The sequence below is a fragment of the Acanthaster planci genome, linkage group LG04 (genome assembly GCF_054643075.1).
Source record: "Acanthaster planci isolate LZ-2023a linkage group LG04, COTS_SCS, whole genome shotgun sequence".
Classification (NCBI taxonomy): domain Eukaryota; kingdom Metazoa; phylum Echinodermata; class Asteroidea; order Valvatida; family Acanthasteridae; genus Acanthaster; species Acanthaster planci.
In genome coordinates, this window is record NC_141780.1 from 13,949,118 (window position 1) to 13,973,482 (window position 24,365).

The 24,365-nt window shown below is 39.8% G+C and overlaps 1 protein-coding gene across 20 annotated transcripts in view; it reads right to left on the bottom strand.

Annotated features, from left to right (window-relative positions):
- The window catches only part of LOC110990757 (uncharacterized), a 111,066-nt gene that overhangs the window by 17,908 nt on the left and 68,793 nt on the right, over positions 1-24,365 (bottom strand). For 14 of the 20 annotated variants that reach the window (XM_087136102.1, XM_087136099.1, XM_087136094.1 and 11 more), the window contains 9 exons: positions 9,082-9,111; positions 8,267-8,299; positions 7,362-7,406; positions 5,563-5,595; positions 4,618-4,662; positions 3,651-3,695; positions 3,318-3,431; positions 2,088-2,201; positions 858-971 (listed from right to left, as the gene is read on the bottom strand). In XM_087136102.1, coding sequence (XP_086992228.1) covers positions 858-971; positions 2,088-2,201; positions 3,318-3,431; positions 3,651-3,695; positions 4,618-4,662; positions 5,563-5,595; positions 7,362-7,406; positions 8,267-8,299; positions 9,082-9,111 — 573 coding nt within the window. Of the gene's footprint in view, positions 1-857; positions 972-2,087; positions 2,202-3,317; positions 3,432-3,650; positions 3,696-4,617; positions 4,663-5,562; positions 5,596-7,361; positions 7,407-8,266; positions 8,300-9,081; positions 9,112-9,371; positions 9,658-10,053; positions 10,605-10,780; positions 11,067-12,574; positions 12,851-13,301; positions 13,441-13,759; positions 13,871-14,736; positions 14,895-15,273; positions 15,319-23,129; positions 23,266-23,592; positions 23,748-24,365 lie in introns of those variants that run through there. The other 6 variants (XM_087136111.1, XM_087136110.1, XM_087136096.1 and 3 more) reach the window with 6 other exon arrangements.

The window sequence follows — 24,365 nt, forward strand, 5'->3', positions numbered from 1 at the left end:
AAAACAGTTTCCATTAAGCATGCATTTTTTCTGGCCATGGAAAACATGGTAGGTTACTAGTAACAGTTTGGACTGATATGTTTCCTGTCTGCTTCAACGTTTCCAAATACCTTTACAACATACTTCAACAAAACTTTACAACTGATCAGAAACAGGGTCGAAGAGTTTCAGATGCAGTACCTACAATATAGCTCTTGTTGCAAGAGGCACTGCCATATTGGCAAGATCCCTTGAAAATCACCCCTTTGGATTTGAATATTTGCCACCATCAAAACTAAAGGCTGCCCTAAAGTCTGCTTGACAGTAAAGCAGGACTTTGGTGAAAGACGACATGCCTCCTATTGCTGTTAATTTATCTGTACCATTTTCAAGATGTATTTTTTTTTATCTGTACCACATTAAAATAATCACTTGTACAACTCATCTTGCTTGGGCCGATGTACAGGAGGTGGAACTGTGTGATTTTAAAAAGAGATTACCAAAAAACATTTACTCAAACCAGGTAGCAACTACTGCCAAATATTCAGGGTTTATATGTTTAAGCACACTTGTACACCATCTGTGGCACATATGGCAAGTGCAATAGAAAAGATGCCAGGAAATGTTCATAGCAGATAAAGCTTTAATAATGCTGAATATGGTTGTCAAGTTTGTTCCTACTCCCTAAACTCCTTATAAGCCAATGTGGAAATGTTGGTTGCGCGCCTTGGAGATAGATACATAGTACCAGACAATCATTGAGTTCAGAAACAGCGGTTCAAAATCCCAGAAACAAGTACCCATATTCAACTTCACAAATTATGCGGTAACTTTCCAAGCCAAGATCTGATAGGGAAATCACTGAAACATTCACTTACATGTTGTTGACTGTGTTGTAGTTATAGAAGCTCTTGGTGTTGCAGTAGTGGTCACAGGTGCTGTTGTTGTTGCGGTGATCTTTGTTGGCACTGTAGTCGTCGCCTTTCTCATGACTGAAAAAGACGCACGTGTGGGTTTATGTAGTTTTTGCATTCAAATGGTAAATGGCTTTCACTGATCAGAGGGCCAAAACGGTGAACAGGTGTGTGATATGGAGTAAGACAAAAGCAATTTGGTGCTTGCTGTGACTTGGGGTTAAAACTCACTTCAAAAGCAACATGAATTATATTCAGTGTTCTTACTATTTATTCCGGTGAGATAAAAAAGAGAGGGTAAATAATATAGGGCAGTAGTGCATTTGAAATCTCTCAGGAAACCTTGGAAATGCAATACTCTTACCACTGCAGGCAATATAACTCATATTATAAAACTCACATTATAGTAGTGTTGTCTTGAACAGTATTCAAGACAACACTCTCTTGCTGAATCAGTTTTGCTCTGCTGCAACTCCAGCGATGACCAGTTGACCGACCACTGTTGCTTAATTTTTACAGGGGTCTTTTGTAACACCTTTGAAATGTTCATCAAATTGAAAAAAAGTTTCAACTATATAATCCTTTCAGCAGTAACAATGTGATGTCCAGCACTTTGTCTGTGTCATTCAGACGCAAGGTGGGAGCAGTGTACATTTGGAGTGGATGATGAGGGGACACTGGATATTTGCCTAAATGCCCTTAATTTGGAGGGAGCGAGACCAGAACACGGCCCTTCCCATTACCATGCTGCTCACTGAAGGGTCGAATCAAAGAGAACACCAAGAAGTCAGCATAACATAATAGACAATTACTGTCACTCACTACGTACAACAAACTAGGTAGCAACTACTGCCAAATATTCAGGGTTTATACGTTTAAGTACACTTGTACACCATCTGTGGCACATATGGCAAATGCAATAGAAAAGATGCCAGGAAATGTTCATAGCAGCTAAAGCTTTATTAATGCTGAATATGGTTGTGAAATTTGTTCTTACTCCCTGAACTCCTTATAAGCTAATGTGGAAATGTTGGTTGCGTGCCTTGGAGATGGATACATAGTACCAAACAATCAGTGAGTTCACAAACAGCGGTTCAAAATCCCAGAAACAAGTACCCATATTCAACTTCACAAATTATGCGGTAACTTTCCAAGCCAAGATCTGATAGGGAAATCAATGAAACATTCACTTACATGTTGTTGACTGTGTTGTAGTTATAGAAGCTCTTGGTGTTGCAGTAGTTGTAACAGGTGCTGTTGTTGTTGCAGTGGTCTTTGTTGGCACTGTAGTCGTCGCCTTTCTCATGACTGAAAAAGACGCACGTGTGGGTTTATGTAGTTTTTTCATTCAAATGGTAAATGGCTTTCACTGATCAGAGGGCCAAAACGGTGAACAGGTGTGTGATATGGAGTAAGACAAAAGCAATTTGGTGCTTGCTGTGACTTGGGGTTAAAACTCACTTCAAAAGCAACATGAATTATATTCAGTGTTCTTACTATTTATTCCGGTGAGATAAAAAAGAGAGGGTAAATAATATAGGGCAGTAGTGCATTTGAAATCTCTCAGGAAACCTTGGAAATGCAATACTCTTACCACTGCAGGCAATATAACTCATATTATAAAACTCACATTATAGTAGTGTTGTCTTGAACAGTATTCAAGACAACACTCTCTTGCTGAATCAGTTTTGCTCTGCTGCAACTCCAGCGATGACCAGTTGACCGACCACTGTTGCTTAATTTTTACAGAGGTCTTTTGTAACACCTTTGAAATGTTCATCAAATTGAAAAAAAGTTTCAACTATATAATCCTTTCAGCAGTAACAATGTGATGTCCAGCACTTTGTCTGTGTCATTCAGACGCAAGGTGGGAGCAGTGTACATTTGGAGTGGATGATGAGGGGACACTGGATATTTGCCTAAATGCCCTTAATTTGGAGGGAGTGAGACCAGAACACGGCCCTTCCCATTACCATGCTGCTCACTGAAGGGTCGAGTCAAAGAGAACACCAAGAAGTCAGCATAACATAATAGACAATTACTGTCACTCACTACGTACAACAAACTAGGTAGCAACTACTGCCAAATATTCAGGGTTTATACGTTTAAGTACACTTGTACACCATCTGTGGCACATATGGCAAATGCAATAGAAAAGATGCCAGGAAATGTTCATAGCAGCTAAAGCTTTATTAATGCTGAATATGGTTGTGAAATTTGTTCTTACTCCCTGAACTCCTTATAAGCTAATGTGGAAATGTTGGTTGCGTGCCTTGGAGATGGATACATAGTACCAAACAATCAGTGAGTTCACAAACAGCGGTTCAAAATCCCAGAAACAAGTACCCATATTCAACTTCACAAATTATGCGGTAACTTTCCAAGCCAAGATCTGATAGGGAAATCAATGAAACATTCACTTACATGTTGTTGACTGTGTTGTAGTTATAGAAGCTCTTGGTGTTGCAGTAGTTGTAACAGGTGCTGTTGTTGTTGCAGTGGTCTTTGTTGGCACTGTAGTCGTCGCCTTTCTCATGACTGAAAAAGACGCACGTGTGGGTTTATGTAGTTTTTTCATTCAAATGGTAAATGGCTTTCACTGATCAGAGGGCCAAAACGGTGAACAGGTGTGTGATATGGAGTAAGACAAAAACAATTTGGTGCTCGCTGTGACTTGGGGTTAAAACTCAGTTCAAAAGCAACATGAATTATATTCAGTGTTCTTACTATTTATTCGGGTGAGATAAAAAAGCTTACCTGGTCGTTGAGTGGGTAGAAGCATGCCTCGATGGTATGGCCAGCCTACATGAAAAAAGAGAGGGTAAATAGTATAGGGCAGTAGGACATGTGAAATCTCTCAGGAAACCATGGAAGTGCTATACTCTCACCATTGCAGGCAATATAACTCACATTATAGTAGTGTTGCCTTGAATAGTATTCAAGGCAACACTCTCTTGCTGAATCAGTTTTGCTCTGCTGCAACTCCAGGAATGACCAGTTGACCGACCACTGTTGCTTAATTTTTACAGAGGTCTTTTGTAACACCTTTGAAATGTTCATCAAATTGAAAAAAGGTTTCAACTGTGGATTTGGCTGTAATGTTTAAAATCAAGATCAAATTGGCTGCCAATTTAAAAAGCTGATCAGGGTCATCAGTGTGATCTCATTTACACAAAGCCACAATTGTTTTATCTGATCTGACAATTCACACAGGTACATGTGGCTGTATTTCAACTGTTGTTCCTATGGTTGACCAGATCATCAGATTTGCAATGTTGGCAATGTTCATGGGAAAGGAACTGACTACGCTACCCATCAGCACCAACAGGCCTACTGAATTATTTTTAGCAACAAAGAGAAGGGGACACTTCCGCAGAGGTGATAATTAATGTTTCCAAAGTTGTCAACTTAAATTCTCTTTTTCCTTTCTATTTCTGCATCCAATTTTTCCAGCGTCTTGTCAAAATTGTCTGGAAATTTTTAGTTGCTGCTACCAACTAGCAAAGCACCATCTTGTTGAAATGCACTTTGTCTGCCATTGTAACAACAGCTAGTTCTCGCAACGATTTGTGTAAATTCCCTTTGGAGTAAACAGTTTCTCGGCACCAGAACCGACAAAGGTCTTTTGGCAGTTGAGGGCAAGACTGTCATGGCGGTGATGGGGACTCTGGGGTTTCATTATCCTATCAATCGATGCCTGATCGTGATCATTGGCAAAACTTACCACGCCTCAGGTAGTCACCAGAATAATGATATCGTCCAAAAGCGCCTAAAATACAAACAGGAAAAGAACATGATAAATGGAGTGGGAGATGTCCACAAACCTGTGTAGCAGGACCATTGCAAGTCCATGTCAACACAGGCCCGGTCACCATTAATTAACAAGATAACAAAACTTGTGAGGGACTCAACTTCAGCCCAAGTGTGAAAAGCAACATCAATAAGTGTGTATAATGTGATACAGCCCAGGCAATTAAACAGCTACATGAATGCCTGGGGGGGGGGCTAATGCGTAGTTGAATTAGTTCAGCATTGATTTATACTCCTGATTCACAAGGAAAACCAATTTTTCCGTTTGGAACTGGGCATCTCCATTTAGACAGCATTCCTACAAGATGGTTAGCATTATATTTTATCGACGTACAGTTTGAACTACAGTAAAAATGCACTAGGGTGAGATTAGAAGATAAAATTTATAACATTCACAGCTCAGAAAAGCACTCATCTGAGTTTCTTGAGAACTTGCAAGGCACTCAACCAGAACAATGCATTAATATGTGTAAAAGCTTTAAGCTAATGTGAATAAGAAATAGAATGCAAGCCGTAAGTAGTACACAGACTTTGGAAAGGCAATCTTGTCCGTCCTTGGGCAGCTATGCATGATTCCTTGAGTATCAATGCCACAGGCTTATTAAGTATATAATCATCTCAGCAGTAGCATTGTGATGTCCAACACTTTGTCTCTGTCATTCAGACGCAAGGTGTTAGCAGTGTACATTTGGAGTGGATGGGGGAGGCTGGATATTTGCCTAAATGCCCTTAATATGGAGGGAGCGAGACCAGAACACGGCCCTTCCCATTACCATGCTGCTCACTGAAGGGTCGAGTCAAAGAGAACACCAAGAAGTCAGCATAACATAATAGACAATTACTGTCACTCACTACGTACCTGGCGAACAATAGCTCCTCGAACTGGATGACCCTGAAGATAATTAAGAAGACCATAAAAAGCTCATTCAGTTCTAAACTTTCCAGTATTTTAAAACAATTTATAGGGAACTATACATACACACAAATTGCAGAGTAAACGGTAGGATACCCAAAGACTGGCAGAACTGAAATTTCCCCAGCAACTTTTTTTGCATTGTTTACACAATCAAAGATAGAACAGAAAACTCCACAAGTTGTCAGTGAATCGAGTCTTTTACAGCAGGAGTGCCGGTAGGTCTAGATGAGAGTTCTATCATTCATGAGTCAAGGACTTCATAGACCTTGGCAGCCTAGGCTTTTTTCTGGCCTGGTCAATTGAGCTTCTCAAAGAGCCAGTTTGGCTGCACTCCCTACATTCTACCGTGACGTCTGAAGAAGTTGCTGAGTGGTTTTCTGTTTCTTTTCTTTTTTGTGGGGGGGGGGCTTTTCTTGTCTCTTGTTGGGTTTGGCTGTACTGGCACATTTGTAACATTCTACTCTTGAAGTTCCAAAACAGTTTCCATTAAGCATGCATGTTTTTCTGGCCATGGAAAACATGGTAGATTACTAGTAACAGTTTAAAGGAATATAAACAGAATTTTATTTTACTGTGTAGGATGTCCTTATGTAATAATTAGTTTTTTCTTTAATGGATACATACGTGAACTCAAATAATGAGGGCTACTCCAGAACATTCAGCAAGTCTGAGAGAGAAATCCATGTGTTTCCAATGGGTGTGGTATACAAGAGAACAGGGTAATGTGTGTTTGCTGTGACTTGGGGTCTAAAACTCAGTTCAAAAGCAACATGAATTATATTCAGTGTTCTTACTATTTATTCCGGTGAGATAAAAAAGAGAGGGTAAATAGTATAGGGCAGTAGTGCATTTGAAATCTCTCAGGAAACCTTGGAAATGCAATACTCTCACCACAGCAGGCAATATAACTCACATTATAAAACTCACATTATAGTAGTGTTGCCTTGAATAGTATTCAAGGCAACACTCTCTTGCTGAATCAGTTTTGCTCTGCTGCAACTCCAGCGATGACCAGTTGACCGACCACTGTTGCTTAATTTTTACAGAGGTCTTTTGTAACACCTTTGAAATGTTCATCAAATTGAAAAAAGGTTTCAACCGTGGATTTGGCTGTAATGTTTAAAATCAAGATCAAATTGGCTGCCAATTTAAAAAGCTGATCAGGGTCCTCAGTGTGATCTCATTTACACAAAGCCACAATTGTTTTATCTGATCTGACAATTCACACAGGTACATGTGGCTGTATTTCAACTGTTGTTCCTATGGTTGACCAGATCATCAGATTTGCAATGTTGGCAATGTTCATGGGAAAGGAACTGACTACACTACCCATCAGCACCAATAGGCCTACTGAATTATTTTTAGCAACAAAGAGAAGGGGACACTCCCGCAGAGGTGATAATTAATGTTTCCAAAGTGGTCAACTTAAGTTCTTTTTTTCCTTTCTATTTCTGCATCCAATTTTTCCAGCGTCTTGTCAAAATTGTCTGGAAATTTTTAGTTGCTGCTACCAACTAGCAAAGCACCATCTTGTTGAAATGCACTTTGTCTACCATTGTATCGACAGCTAGTTCTCTCTACAATTTGTGTAAATTCCCTTTGGAGTAAACAGTTTCTCGGCACCAGAACCGACAAATGGTGTTTTGGCAGTTGAGGGCATGACTGTCACGGCGGTGATGGGGACTCTGGGGTTTTATTTTCCTATCAATCGATGCCTGATCATGATCATTGGTAAAACTTACCACGCATCAGGTACTCACCAGAGAGATGAAAATGTCTTAAAATGCCTAAAATACAAACAGGAAAAGAACATGATAAATGGAGTGGGAGATGTCCACAAACCTGTGTAGCAGGACCATTGCAAGTCCATGTCAACACAGGCCCGGTCACCATTAATTAACAAGATAACAAGACTTGTGAGGGACTCAACTTCAAGTCTTCAGCCCAAGTGTGAAAAGCAACATCAATAACTGTGTATAATGTGATACAGCCCATGCAATTAAACAGCTACATGAATGCCGGGGGGGGCTAATGCGTAGTTGAATTAGTTCAGCATTGATTTATACTCCTGATTCACAAGGAAAACCAATTTTTCCGTTTGGAACTGGGCATCTCCATTTAGACAGCATTCCTACAAGATGGTTAGCATTATATTTTATCGACGTACAGTTTAAACTACAGTAAAAATGCACTAGGGTGAGATTAGAAGATAAAATTTATAACATTCACAGCTGAGAAAAGCACTCAGCTGAGTTTTTTGAGAACTTGCAAGGCACTCAACCAGAACAATGCATTAATATGTGTAAAAACTTCAAGCTAATGTGAATAAGAAATAGAATGCAAGCCGTAAGTAGAACACAGACTTTGGAAAGGCAATCTTGTCCGTCCTTGGGCAGCTATGCATGATTCCTTGAGTAATGCCACAGGCTTATGAAGTATATTATCCTTTCAGCAGTAGCAATGTGATGTCCAGCACTTTGTCTCTGTCATTCAGACGCAAGGTGGGAGCAGTGTACATTTGGAGTGGATGGGGGAAGCTGGATATTTGCCTAAATGCCCTTAATGTGGAAGGAGCGAGACCAGAACACGGCCCTTCCCATTACCATGCTGCTCACTGAAGGGTCGAGTCAAAGAGAACACCACGTACCTGGCAAACAATGCCTCCTCCAACTGAATGGCGCTGAAGATAATTAAGAAGACCATAAAGCTCAGTCAGTTCTAAACTTTCCAGTGTTTTAAAACAATTTATAGGGAACTATACATACACACAAATTGCAGAGTAAACGGTAGGATACCCAAAGACTGGCAGAACTGAAATTTCCCCAGCAACATTTTTTGCATTGTTTACAATCAAAGATGGAACAGAAAACTCCACAAGTTGTCAGTGAATTGTGGCAGTTAGCCACAACGTTTATCCACGACGAAGTGATTTTGGGAAGTGTTGGGTTTTTCTGTTTTCTTGCGTGTGAGTGGTTTTCTGTTTCTTTCTTTTTGTTAGGGGGGCTTTTCTTGTCTCTTGTTGGGGTTGGCTGTACTGGCGCATTTGTAACATTCTACTCTTGAAGTTCCAAAACAGTTTCCATTAAGCATGCATGTTTTTCTGGTCATGGAAAACATGGTAGGTTACTAGTAACAGTTTGGACTGATATGTTTCCTGTCTGCTTCAACGTTTCCAAATACCTTTACAACATACTTCAACAAAACTTTACAACTGATCAGAAACAGGGTCGAAGAGTTTCAGATGCAGTACCTACAATATAGCTCTTATTGCAAGAGGCACTGCCATATTGGCAAGATCCCTTGAAAATCACCCCTTTGGATCTAAATATTTGCCACCATCAAAACTAAAGTTTCCCCTAACGTCTGCTTGACAATAAAGCAGGACTTTGATGAAAGACGACATGCCTCATTTTGCTGTTAATTTATCTGTACCACATTAAAATAATCACTTGTACAACTCACTTTGCTTGGGCTGACGTACAGGAGGTGGAACTGTGTGATTTTAAAAAGAGATTAGCAAAAAAATTTACTCAAACAAGGTAGCAACTACTGCCAAATATTCAGGGTTTATACGTTTAAGTACACTTGTACACCATCTGTGGCACATATGGCAAGTGCAATAGAAAAGATGCCAGGAAATGTTCATAGCAGATAAAGCTTTATTAATGCTGAATATGGTTGTGAAGTTTGTTCTTACTCCCTAAACTCCTTATAACTAGTTTTGCCCAAGACATCAAAAAAATGGAACATACCCCTATATTGAGATCTGTGGACGGTCTCTTCATGATAAACCCTGGGGTCTACAACTGGTAGAATGGGCTCATCTTCATTCGGCTTGACCACGACCAGTGACGTTAGCGGGGTGACAAAGTGATACTTGAGGGAGAGCTCCAGAGCCCTCTCTGTCAGGGCATTCTTCTCCTCGTCGGTTTGTGCAGCAATACGCCTCTGAAGAAGCTCCTTGATGGTCAAGAAAGCCCAAAGCCGTTGGGCAAAGTCATCTACAGCGTTGGGGCTGAGAACACCCAGACTCTCTTCCTGTAAGGGGTAAGAGAATGCACTAAATTTTCCATTGTGTACATCCACTGGGTGTTATCAAGTATGTAGATCCAAGACACATGGGATGTGTATATCGGCAGTTGACTTTGTGCCATCTATGAAACCTGTAAAGTCATATATCGAGGTCCTTTAACTTTGTTGTCGTACATGTATAAACTTATTAAATTACAAAAGTTAAAAGTTGAAATGTGAAACTCCCCATTTTGACAAGTGAAATTTGTGAACTTGTCTGTCGTTTGATCTAATTTAAGACAGTTCATTTGCCAATGTAAAAAGCAATACTTTGGCCTGATAAGTTACGTTTGTGAAGCCTACTAAAACAGGCTTACTGCAAAAAACAAAAGTTGATGAAAGTTAGATTTTTCCTCAACAAACCTGGACATTTACTTCAACCTCCAGCTCTATTTCAACCCCACCAGTTTCAGCAATCACCACACAGGTCAGCATGTTTGGCACGATATTGTTGGCAACCAGCTTTCCAGCTACCACAAGCTCTGTTCCCACAAAATAAGCTGGGAAGTTAGTCTCTGAGATGCTGTTAGTGACAACCATGTTCTCATCATATTTGATCTGAATGTTGACAAGAAGAGGGGTAGCCACCTCATCAAAGAAGCCCACCAGCTGAAGCCCAGCATCAGAGTCTGCATAGATTTTGCGGGCTAGGCCCTTGGTCTGCAGAGAGAGCTCCTCCAAGAATGGGTAGCGCACACCCTCGCCGAAGCCTAATGAGAACAGGGAGAAACGTCCCTCCAGCTGGCGGCGGATGTCGGCCTTAATGCCCTCTGGCTCAGTCAGTCTCCCAGCCGTGGGTACACCGTCTGTCAGCATGATGATTAAGTAGAACTTACCTACAGTTGACAGGGAATTACCCTGAGCCTCCTTCAACATGGCTATAGCATCAACAATGCCACCATGAAGATTGGTACCTGTGGAAACCATGATTATTGATCAGCCTAGTTTTAAGGATCCATTTATTACGAGAATGGTTTTCTCTATAAAATATTTAAAATATGATTGCAGGAAAGGTTCTCCTCCACAAGTTAATCTTCATATATGCAGCAAGTTGTTAGCCCTAAAACATTAAATGCATCTATGTACAGACCTCCACCGGCCTGCAGCCCTTGTATATGGTCTTTTGCAGATTTGATGTTATCCTTAGTAGAAGGTACCATGCTAGGCCTCCAAGCCCGCGTTGAGGAGGAGAAAGTGATGATACCAAACTCGTCCATCTCCCTCAGGTCTGAGAGTATGGTGTCCATGGCCTCTTTGGTTTGCCGAATTTTTGTTCCACTCATTGACCCGCTGGTATCCAGAACAAACACGACACTCTTCTGTGTGGGCTTGAATCCCTCCGGGGAAAAATGATGCACAAAATAGCCATTGACAATCTGTGCAGTAATAAGAAAATCAAACAAACTACTGAATGCAATGTTACTTCCATAAATAGTGGTTATTATTACAACAACTGTAGGTACTACACTAGATCAGAGACGCTCGCAAAACTATGAGAACACAGGGCTCAATTCTTTGGGGATCAACAATTTAAATAGTTTTTCAAAACAATCCATGCTACTTACTTGTAATATAAATTACATTTATAATTGTACTAGTAATATGCATCTTGAGGATCTTCAGGCTGTGCTTCTGGAGTCTCAACTCTCCAGTGTTAAAGAATTTGTTTTGCCTTTGCCAACTTACAAACAACGCGGGACTTTAAGAAGCTTGGTAACAACAAACATACGGGCCCTTTTTACTAGGTCTGAGCATGCCCACATTATTCTGAGCATGTGCAATACCTTGAAAAGACACTGCTGTCTGCTGCCACCGCGCGTGTCTGCTGCCACCACGATCTCAAAGTCTCCCAGTAACTATATCTATTTATTTGGTCAAGAGATTACAGAAAGTCACCTGGGCATGCAGACTAATGCCTGTGGAAATCTATCTGAAATATGGGGGTATATTCCTTTTCCAAAAGAGCATTGGTTATCTTCAATTTAACAAACTACCCCCAAAAAGAGGGTTTATAAGCCCTAACATCTTCCACCAAGTTTGGTGAAGGAAGTGCAGATTTAAGGGTAGCTGTCTTGTGATGTCAGTGCACGTGTGTGAGGTATACATGCTTAATTACCTGAACTCTTATTCAACCAATTACTAATAAAAGTGGACATGAGGTGCAATTTGCAAGCTACTTTTTGACAGGAGGTAGGCACAAATTTTGGTTTGGACTACCAACTGAATGAATGAAGTGACAAAGTAAAGCTTGATGAGGACACCGATAGACCTCTCTCTTTCTGTATCACAGAGGGTGGCTGGTAAACTACAAGGGGCCGGTAAACTATGGCTGGCCATCAGTACAGAAGCCAAAAATTAATCCACAGACTGTTAAGAAAATCACAAGCATCAAAACAGATGGACACTGAGTAATTGCCATAGATCTTGTTCTATCATGTGAGGGCAGTTGGTTAGGACCTAAACTCTGTTACTGATTCTTCATTGGAAGTGTTTCCCTGTCACGGAGTTTTCTTTTGAAGTTTTGACTCTTGCTCAGAATTGCCACGCTTCTTAATATGAAATAAACATGGCCACAGTTGGGACAAATACATTTTACTTTACTTTACACTGTGCAAACCTGTGATGCATCTGGTGCAAAGCCATTTCTGACATAGTCCATTAAATCACTTTGTGCTCAGCCATGTATGATGGAAATTTGGATTTCTTTGTGTCATATGAAAGAGGAAGTCATACTGAAACAGATTATAGTGACCATTTACAACAATAACTAGTCACATGCAAGAAACAGATTAATTAAACTTGGTTTTCTCTTTTTAAACACCCTGTATTTAACAAATGTTGCCCACCTGTATTGAGAGTTGGCAATATGAGAGGAGTCTCTTACCTGAATATCCCCAGCATCTTGCCCATGGATGACATCGTATCGCACGATGAACTTGCCCAAGTTGCCACTGGCAGACAGAGCCTCTTGTTGCTCGGGAGTTGGGAAGAACTGGACACTGACTTGATCACTCTTCAAACCTTTCACCAGTGCCCAATCCGGGCGCTGAACCTCAGCAGTTCCGTCCGGGCTGAATTTCTTCACAAAGAAGTCTACAGATTCCTCCTGGATACCCTGGGGCTCGATGATATGCACATCTACAACCAGATGTTCAACAGTCTACAAACGCAGCAAACAAGTGGAGTAAAAGTTAAACAGTGGCTTTAAAGTTAAACAGTGTGACTTTAATCTAAAATTATGCATTCAACCCTCATAAAATACAGAGAAAGATTTATCCACGTAGAATATCAGAAACAAATCATCCATTTACAAAAAGGGGATGCCCATTGTCTAGCATTCACAAAAGGAAGGGAAGGGGCCTGACATAAGGTTAATCCTGGCAGCTTGGCATACTTTTGGGGATACATTCTGTCTTTCAAAAATAGAGTAACATAAGCTCTTGAAAGCAAAAGACATAACTGGGGAAAAAGAAAGCCAACCCCCCACCCACCCACAAAACATGTGGGGTTTAGCTTAACAGGCCTTAACTGCTTATACAGCTCTCAAACTGTTCATTGGGTGTCCTGAACCACAAGCCAGGCTTGTCAAAGCTAACATTTCTAAAGCTGACCTGGCCTGGAGAAATGGAAATGACATTCTCAAAATATCCATCTTTCCTCTTCAGAAGTTCCTCAAAAGTCAGGTTGAATTTCAGCTCACTCAGTGCTTCAACATTGATGGATAGGGTGAAGTCATTCTTCTCTTCCGACCTTAATTGAGAGAAAAAGGCATGAATGCATACTTGTCCAACTCAAATCCCCAGAGTGTAAAAAAGAGGATAATTATGTGAATAGTGAACTCTGCCTGGTTCGTTTTTATAATCCATCATTTAGAGCAGGAAATGAAAATCTAATGCACTAGCAAAGTGTAAAACCTTTCGAGAAAGTGTACAAAACCCGTGCATGCACTACAGCAATAGCCAGTGTAAAAACCGGTTCATGCACGGCCTACCAGCAATTTTCCTCTTCATAGTTCTCATAATCAGTTCAGTTAGTACAGTTTGTGCATATATATGTAAAACCAACTTACGATTGCTTAACCTGTCCAGTTGTCTGCCCCTGGCTTTTGGCATGGTCATAAGCCTGCTGAGCCGCTTCTTTTTCCTCCACTCGTGAGTTGTACACTACACTATCAGCCTCTCTGCAGTGGAGATGTATGTCCGGAAACAGAATGGATTGGTAATTGACCACACAACATGAGTACAAGAGCACAAATGCTACCCTGGGATCAGGTCTCAGTGCTTTATGAATCAGAAGTACCGGTGTACAGAAAGTCTGGAAGTGGTACTTGAATTGGGCCTCTGGAATGCAGTAATACGGCTCAAGTTTTACACAACAGCAGATGTGATTATCATTTCCTTGACTTTTTGGAAAGAAAATATTAATATCACAGGTGTTAAAGACTCTTCCAAGCGCTGCTTTGTTATACATTTTAGTGGCAAATAGCTAAACTCTCCGCTGGAGGGTGATGTTGTTATAGTCACCCTGTGTGCAGCTGCATGGCTAAGGGGAGGCATGGGGGGCACATCCCCCCAGTCGCCCCCCCCCACTTGAATTCCAGAAACAGTACACATGCATATATCCTGATGTGTTCACGATTATGTACATGTATATGTCCAATTTCCAGGTCAGCCCCCCCCCTTTTGCATGAAGCCTCTATTAACTCCCCCCCCCGTGCTCAGAATCCAGGCCAAGCTTCTGCCTGTGTGGTCAGAATTAGTTGTCAAAATTCACATGCATAAACAAAGCACGGTATCCCTAAATCTCATGATAAAAAGTGTATTAATGCCATTAAAAATACACTGACAAAGATGCCATTGCCCAAGAAAGCACCCTTAGTTGTCATGACTACCGTCAGTACGACACCAATTAACACTATTAACTCCGCATTTACAGTGACTCTCAACATACAGGACAACTGCATGACCCCACTGCCTTCAACACTATCATCAGCAAGCGTCTTTAATGTTTCACTATTAAGGAAGTCCAGCAAGATATTCCACTTACATCAGAAATCCAGATATGAAGGCCTCTTTGGGGAGTTCCATGTAAAAGTTGACTTCCTGACTCTGATGGGCATCATTGGCTACAGTGCACTCCACAACCGTCTTTGTAAAGCGGGCTGTCACCGATGATGACACTTGCATTTCACGAATCTTTAGAGGCTTTACATGAAAAGTAAAAAAACACCTCCTGAATTCATTTACAATACCAACCCCCCACCCTTGGCTGGGCAATTTAAACTTAAAGAGCTGGCACTCACAAATTCATTTGGGTCATGATTACTTCTACAGATGCGGCAATATGCACATTGCTCTCACATAACGTCATCTCTCACAAATTTATAAGGATTTGGATTTCTGCTTTTTTATATTTTTCCATCAGTAGAACTCTCTGATTGCAGAATTCCTCTCGAATCCGACTGATATGGAGGAAAAAATAAAATAAGGCAACTCAGTCTCATAAGTACCTAGAAAATAGACCCACAAAAAAGTCACATAATGTACATGTATATCACACACCAATTCTTAACACGTTTCTTACCACATCCTCGATGGGCAGGACTGGTGGTGATTCTCTTTTGGCCCGCTGGAACAGCAAAGACATTAAAATAAAATGAAATGAAACAAAATAACTAAGTATTAACTATAAAAAAGTCACGTATGTTTGTGAAAATATTCCATCGGTGTCACAAGTCTTGATATCCAATATTCATGGTGAAATACAGTACAAGAGACGGTTGTGTGATTCCCTCATGCATGGTCGTATGTTTCCTCACACAGCTAACTCTGTGTTCCCCTAACCCTAGCAGGCACAATTTGTGCAGTCTGTTGAAGGATCCAGGAAATGGATTTTTCTTAGAATCACTTCTTGTGTAGTATCCCTGTACTCTTTTTGCATGTATGAAGGCTGTTTGACATCTTTTTTGAGCTACGTGAACTGAACGGTGCACTTTTTCAAACATTAATAATTGGCCAAGCATTTCTGGACAAGTGAGGGCGCTTTTGCTTTGATGTAAATCCAGGACAACATGGTTCAAATCGCATGTTTTCATTTTCAAACTTGTAAACCCCAAATTGCTATCTGGGAACATTTCTGTGAAAAGGATTTTTGGCTGGATTATTGCCATATACTTACACAGCAATAAATTGCCAAAGAAAATGAAATCTGCCATAGCAGTCGTTAAAAAAATCTAGAAATTTTCTGTGCACAAATCAGCCTTGCAACATTGAGATTCAGTGCCTTGGATGACATCATAGTTCTGCTCATGAATATGCAAATAAGTACTGGCATGAGAACCAATAAAGCATCAAAATATGGGTTGAAATTGCAAAACAAATATTTCAAATAAGGTAAGTGAAACCAAAGATGCAATTTCAAGGGTTTTGTAATATCCTGGCTACCAAAGGACCTAATGCCAAGTTTATGGAAAGTAACTTTGTTACCTACCCTCTTGAACTTCAACTTTTAACCCGGCTACTTTTGGGACTCTGGACACTATGGTCATAAATATATTGTATTACTTTCTTTCGGTGCATCATAAATGCTGCCTGTGCATTTTCTGTTCTTCTTGCACTTTGTTTCCAGGGTCTCACATGAAAAGAATTAAATCTGTGTTCCTCCAACTCAAATATTGAGTGTATCTTTTGACCAGTTCATTAAAGGTTTTCAGTAAAATTTACACAAATATTTCTATTTCCTGGTTCCTTTAAGCAAAAGTAACACCCTCCCCAGCTCAGAAAGCAGCCACTAGATCCTTTTCTATTCACTCTCTCTGACAGTGGAAAAAACCTCAATTAACAAGTTTACGCATCCACGAAGGATACACCAAGGATATAACTGCTGGAGCTGTGTCATCTTGATATTCCCCAGCCAACTCACGTCATATTTCCAACAAGAAGGGATGCTGGGCCTAATTGAAAAGATCATTGTCTGAATCTGGAGCAACATTGTCAGCATGTCATAACTGTGTTTAAGACACAATTTATAGGCCAGGAATGCTGGCAAACAACTTGGGCCCCTGAGGTTTCGACCATCCACTCCTGTTTCTTTGCTCAGTATACCACCTGTGACATACCCAGCTTTCTCAATACGTTCCTTCATTCTTCAAATGCTGGATATGTTCATGGTTGAAAAGATCAAAGTTCATTTTTGCTCCCTTGGAGACCTGTGTAACCCAGGACTAGAGCCTGCTATAAATCAGTTAAACAAGAGTAGTTGGAGAAAAAATTTTTTAGTATGTCTGGTTCAAAATGTCTTATTAGCTGTTTCGACAACTTTGCCGAAACAGTATTGTTTTTCTGATTTTTTTCTTTTTTTAGCTGTTTCGGCAACTTTTCCGAAACAAGTATTGTTTTTCTGATTATTAGCTGGTTCGGCAGTTCATGCGAACCAGCTATTGTAATCGTTCTATTTTTTTTTCTTTCCTTTTTTAGCTGGTTCGGCAGTTCAGCCGAACCAGCTGTTGTAATCGTTCCGTTTTTTTTTCCTTTTTTTTCTTCTTCTTCAGCCAAGTTCTTCTACCCCTACACTTCGGCACCTAGGAAAATCAGAACAATTTTAAACTTGGAGGATAGCTGAGTGATCATCCAAAAATTTTTCCAGAAGAAATTCAGAATGATGACGTCATCAATGTATTTGTTATTGATTTTTGAATAATTAATTTTTCCCCATAGACTTTGGACACAGATTATTTTCCCCATACACTTTGCACACAACTTTTAATGCTCAATTTTGAACACTTAACGTAGTTCAATCATCATTTAAGTTACATCATGGGTTGGCCCGAATAAAGACGTCATACTGAAGCAGTGACGTCATGATGACGTCATCAAATGATTTATTATTGATTTTTGAACATTTAATTTTTGGCCATTTACTTTGTACATAGATTCAAGGGGCAATTTCGGTGACTTAGCAAACTTCGATCTTCATCAAAATTACAAGAAGCAACTACTTCAATAAAAAGATGATTGCTTTGTGATGACATCATGATGACATCATCGGGTGTCAAATTACAAGCAGAGATATAAATTTGGTTCCTTTGCCAAATGTAAAGGTTTATTAGGTCTTTTTTCATGACACAACGCGTGACCTCTGTGACCTCTATTCCTGTCAACCTGGAAGTAGCTTCTTGCTTTAAAAAAGTAAGGGCAAGAACTGGATTCTTTTGCCAGATGTCAAGGTTGAGGAAAATCTTTCCTTGAGACACATTGTGTGACCTCAGTGACCTCTACTTCCGGTCAAACAGGAAGTAGCTCCTCATTTGAAAAAAGGTAAGGTTAGGATCATGATTCTTTCACCAAATGTCAAGGTTTTGGATATCTTTCTTTCTGATAGAATGCGTGACCTTTATGACCCCTACACCTGGTCAAACAGGGAGTAGCTGTTTATTTCTAAAAGGTTTGGGCTAGGAACTTGCTTGTTTTACTAAATGTCAAGGTTAGGTAAGGTCTTTGTTCAAGAGACATTGAGTGACCTTTCTGACCTCTATTTCCGTAGCTTTTCATTTTTTCTTTTTTTTCTTTTTTTTTTCTTCAACTCAATTCCTTCCACCAGTCGACTTTGGCAGTGTACTAAATTTGATCGACTTTAAACTTGGCAGACCTTTAAGCCATCATCCAAGGACGGTCCTAGAAGAAATTCACAGTGATAACTTAAGTAGTTTATTTATTACTGATTTTTTAAGAATTAATTTTCCCCCATAGACTTTGTACACAGATTGCACACAGTTTTCGGACTGTCCTATATCAGGCTATGAGGGCGCTATTGCAGAATTACGGTGACACCTTCCTGGGCTTTCAATTTTCAACAAACTGTCCTATATTGAACCATGGATGGCGTTGTTGCACAACATAGGGTTTGTACACACATTGTCCCACATAATGCGTGAGTAGTACTCAACTTCGACCGAGAATTACTACCAGAACGAAGAAGAAATCAGACTAAATTTTCCCTTCCGTTCGATCGCAAATAAACCCAAGTGTGCAAATATTAAATAATATTTCATAAGTTTTTCCCAGTTTAGACAAAAATCACGTGACATGACATTAAAGGAGCAGTTTTCCTGCACACGTGTTTCTAGCCCATTGACTTTGTACACGTTTTCGAGCCACACCTTTTGTAACTTTGCAGTGTTTGATCCTTGCCAAAGTGATAGCCAACAAAGACCCTGATGCAAAATTTATTGCAAAGGGATGACGTCATGAGGACTTCACCACCTTATTTTATACTTATTTTTGAATGTTTAATTTTTCCCCATAGGTTTTGTACACGTTTTTCTACTTAATACAAGTGAACAAGTAGTCTTTAACTTTGGCGCAAGATTACTATCAGAACAAAAGAGAAATTGGGTACTTTATGCTTTGTTGTTTTATTTGTAATATGCCTAAGAGTCCAAATATGAAGTAATTTTCATAAAAATTGTTCAGTTTAAGCGCAAATCACGTGATACGAACTTAAAAGAGCAGTGTTTCTCCAAATGGGGTTTTTTGCCCATTAACTTTGTACACGTTTCCAAGGCACAATTTTGAACCCTTTCGGATGTTTGATCGTTTTCCAAACGACAGCCAACAAAGACCTTGATACAGAAATTATTGTAAATAAATGACGTCATGATGACGTCGTCATGTGATTTGCTCTTGTTTTTTCAATATTTATTTCAGGCCCTTGACTTTGTACACGTTTTCAAGCCAGTATTTGGGTTTGTTTGAGAGATTTGATCAACAATACTTATCTTGTTGGTAAAACAGTCCCGAAACAGCTCTGTGTTTGTACTTGTTTACAAACACTTCTCTCTAGTTTCTTTTTTCTTCTTCTTCAACTCAATTCCTTCTACCAGTCGACTTTGGCAGTTTACTAAATCTGATCGACTTCAAACGTGGCAGACTTTTGAACCATTATCCAAGGACGGTCCTAGAAGAAATTCACAGTGATAACTTAAGTATCTTATTTATTATTGATTTTTTAAGAATTAATTTTTCCCCATAGACTTTGTACACGTACAGATTGCACACAGTTTTCGGACTGTCCTATATCAGGCTATGAGGGCGCTATTGCAGAATTACGGTTACATCTGCCTGGGCTTTCAATTTTCAACAAACTGTCCTATATTGAACCATGGATGGCGTTGTTGCACAACACACAGTTTGTACACACATTGTCCAGCATAATGCGTGAGCAGTCCCCAACTTCGACCGAGAATTACTACCAGAACGAAAAAGAAATCAGACTAAATTTTCCCTTCCGTTTGATCGCAAAAATAACCAAGTGTGCAAATATTAAAAAATATTTAATAAGTTTTTTTCCAGTTTAGACAAAAATCCCGTGACATGAAATTAAAGGAGCAGTTTTCCTGCACACGTGCCCATTGAGTTTGTACACGTTTTTGAGCCAGAATTTTTGTAACTTTCCAGTGTTTGATCGTTCCCAAAGTGATAGCCAACAACGACCCTGATGCAAGATTTATTGCAAAGGGATAACGTCATGATGACGTCATTAACTTATTTTATATTCATTTTTGAATATTCAATTTTTCCCCATAGGTTTTGTACACGTTTTTCTACTTAATACAAGTGAACAAGTAGTCTTTAACTTTGGCACAAGATTACTATAAGAACGAAGGAGAAATCGGGTACTTTACGCGGTGTTGTTTCATTTGTAATATGCCTAAGAGTCCAAATATGAAGTAATATTTCATAAAGATTGTTCAGTTTAAGCGCAAATCACGTGACACGAACTTAAAAGAGCAGTGTTTCTGCAAACGAGTTTATAGTCCATTGACTTTGTACACGTTTTTGAGGGACAATTTTGGTAACTGTGCAATGTTTGATCGATGGCAAAATAATAGCTAACAAAGACCTTGATGCAAGATTTATAGCTAATGTATGACGTCACGATGACGTCATTGCCTTTTTTATATTCATTTTTGAATATTTTATATTTACCCATACGTTTTGTACACGTGTTTCTACTTAATACAAGTGAACAAATAGTCTTTAACTTTGGCGGAAGATTACTATCAGAACGAAAGAGATATTGGGTACTTTACGCTCTGTTATTTTATTTGAAATCTGCCTAAGAGTCGGAATATGAAGTAATATTTCTTTAAAAGTATTCAGTTTAAGTGCAAATCACGTGACATGGACTTAAGGGAGCAGTGTTTCCGCAAAGGAGTTTTTTGCCCCAGACTTTGTACACGTTTTCAAGGTACAATTTTAAAACCTTTCCGATGTTTGATGGTTATCAAAGTGACAGCCAACACAGACCGTGATACAAAAATTACTGTAAGTAAAGGACGTCATGATGACGTAATCATGTCATTTATTCTTGATTTTTCAATATTTATTTCAGCCTATTGACTTTGTACACATTTTAAAGCGAGCATTTGGGTTAGTTTGGGAGCTTTGATCAACTTCAAAGTTACAGCCAACACAGACCTTGATAAAAACATACGTCCAAATGTATGACGTCGTGATGACGTCATCACGTGATTTATTATTGATTTTTTCATGTTTATTTCAGCCCATTGACTTTGTACACGTTTTCGAGGCGCTATTTTCGTACCTTAGTAATCCTTGATCATCGTCAAACTTACAGCAAGAACTAGCTATACAACGAAGATAATTCTAACATATTTATGTCATGATGACGTCATCACGTGATTTATTATTAAATTTTGAATATTTAAATATAGCGTGAAATATATAAAAATCCATATAAAATCAACCGTGGCCTCCGCAACATTCAGTTTGCAGCAAGTGCTAGAATAAAATGTGGTCTTGATTTCGTCTCGTGTAGGTCAAATAACATGACCCTTCCTTCCGGTTTAAACCGGAAGTAGGCTTATTGTTTAAAAAGTGGTAAAAGCCGTTAAGTTTTTTTCACCAGAATGCGTCTGTCGGTGTTAGTGCTGGGTTGAAACCCTGCTTATATCCTGGAGAGGTAGTGCTTTAAGCAAATATTGAGCATATTTAGCCATGATGACGTCATCAGGAGACAACCCACGTGCCATTAAAGGGGATCTCTTCAAACCACTGTACCTCGAGCAGTACAGGTCCGATGCGGTTGAAACTTTGTGTATGGCTGGACAGAGAAGGGTTTTATACCCAAATTGATCTGATTTTATTCTGACCTCATATGGTGACAAGTCACGTGACATTAAAGAAATACATTTCTTGTAACTGGTATCACATACACTCGTGATGACGTCAACAGTCGAAGAAGTCGTATATGTTATTTTTAAGTATTATAATTTTTAAGCTATTGTGAGCAGCTCCACAAAGTACAAAGCAAACTCTCAATCGTGAGAATAATATCACGCGACAAGTCATATATTAAAATGTTCATTTTTACTCTCATAGTTTCAGGTTTTTTCCATCACAATTGCCAATACTTATTTTGTTGGTGAAAAAGTCCCGAAACAGCTCTGTGTTTGTACTTGTTTACAAACACTTCTCTCTAGTTCTTTGTCTTGTTGTCCTTAATGTAACACTTTAGCAAGTGAATTGCTGAATATAACACAGTTATTACATGTATCTTTATATTTATCGTGTGGACACAATAACTTTGATTTTGAATTAGAATTGAAAAAAATGATTTTGGTTTTATTTTTAAGGCTAAGGGTTTTTTTTAAGAGGAAAAAAGAGAAGCAGAAGGAGATTTAAAAACATTGTCAGTTTCCACAAAGTACCTTTAAATTGACTTCCTTCAATGGTTTGCCAAATGAATCCACTATTGTCAAGTGTCTTGCTGCCTTCGGAAATTTAGAGCCATCTGCTTTTTGAAATTTCCTTGCAACTTGAACAGCCAGGTTTTAAAGCAGTTAAAACCACAAGCTGCGACCACCTGACTAACAATGACATATCATATTTATTCCTCAGCGCTCAGCCTACCTATAGCATAGAGATTTCTCTATGCCTATAGCATATCTCCTATAGCATATCTAGGAAATTACTGGATTTCTTAGAATATACAATGACGTCATGTCCCTGTGCTGCCCCTGCCCAATTTTCCTGGTACAATGTAATTACAAAGTGCTTTCCACTCTGTTCCTTGCTCTATGGTTAATTCTATCCCTTGCACGCAAGAAAGCTGGACTGAAAAGATTATCCCGAGGAGATAATTCGTGGCACCGTGGTGGCACCATAGGGTGGCACAGACCATACTAACAGCCCCTCATTAAATTGCGGGTAATCTCTCCTCCAGGTCTATATGGCTCGACCGTGGCTTGCGCCGAGACGTGTTAGCTCCATGGAGCTAGCTACAAGATAACATTCACCATTCAACGAGTCAGTTTTTGAGAACTCACAAAGGCGTACAAAAACATGTGCCCTTGGGTCCGTCAGGAAAAGGAGATACATTTCTTTAGGCCTACCTCTAAAACTTGAAAGTTTTCTCACCTTTGATAGTTCACCTAGCGATGCAATGAAAGAACTGGCTCGTTGAGCTGGTGCTGCATCACTGCACCATAGGCCAGCGAGGATCACCAGAACTGGGAGCACATACCGTGCGATCATGACTGGAGATTCTGAAAAGCTACGGAGATAAAAGTTTCAAATCAGTTGGATTTCCCCCAATCAGGTCATCTTGATTTAAATTTTGTCCCGGCTCAGCCCTGCCGGGAGTTCTTGGGCTTTCTTTGCGAGTCGTGGTAACCATAACTCCATGGTGGAACCCTCACCCACAAATGCACCAAAGTTAAACGGCACAGAAAGTTCAACATGCATGACAGGCAGAAATTAACAACCTAACAGGCAGAAAGTGTTTCCTCCAAAGTCACCACAAAAACAACAGCAAAAAGTCACATTGTTAATTTTATGACGATAATACAGCTACACTGACTTCCATGTTTATGATACTTACCAACACGAGTTATTGACGTTTTCAGATGTTTCGTGCGCACCGATAACAAAAGATCTGAGAGCAGGACCAGTGACCCGACTGTCAGTCAGCACTACGCTGAAGGATAGTCCTTGCAGCTTTATATAACGTACCCGAGCTACGTTTGCTGGTCACGCCACTAGCGTGGTGCCTGCACTCTCTATGAGAACAACAATATGCCAGATAGGAAGATCACCGGTTCCTAGAAGCTTACGTCGCACTTGCAGAATAGACATCATTAACAGGTGGTATTTCGTCAAGGTTGGTCTCTGAAATGATTTGATTTCACCCAAATCAAATCAGATAACTTCAGCGTACTTTCCCGATTTATCTCATTTGGAAGGTCAGTGCTTCCTCGGAATCAGAATGCAACTCCGTTATCCAGAAAGGGTGAGGGCAATGACGGTCTTTTTTTTCTTTCTCTCTAGTTTCTGAGCGGGGGCAGAGGCCTCGAGCGGGGGGTCGTGCCTTGTCCCTCCTTAGTTGCACCACTGCCCCCCCCCAATATGGGCAAAACATTGCATTTGTAAACTACCATTTCCCTTCTTTCAAAAAGCGTATGAGAAGCGCTTAAATGTGGCCGCACCTCAAAGAGAGGCCATAAAAGGTTGCATGAAAAACTTTCCAAATTTTTGCCCCCCCCCCAAAAAAAAGAAGAATTATCCCATTTTAGGCAATGGGTTCTACATCCGTCAATATCAATTACTACCACTGCATGGCTTAGTAAAGGCCAACAAATGGCACTCAGAATCCGT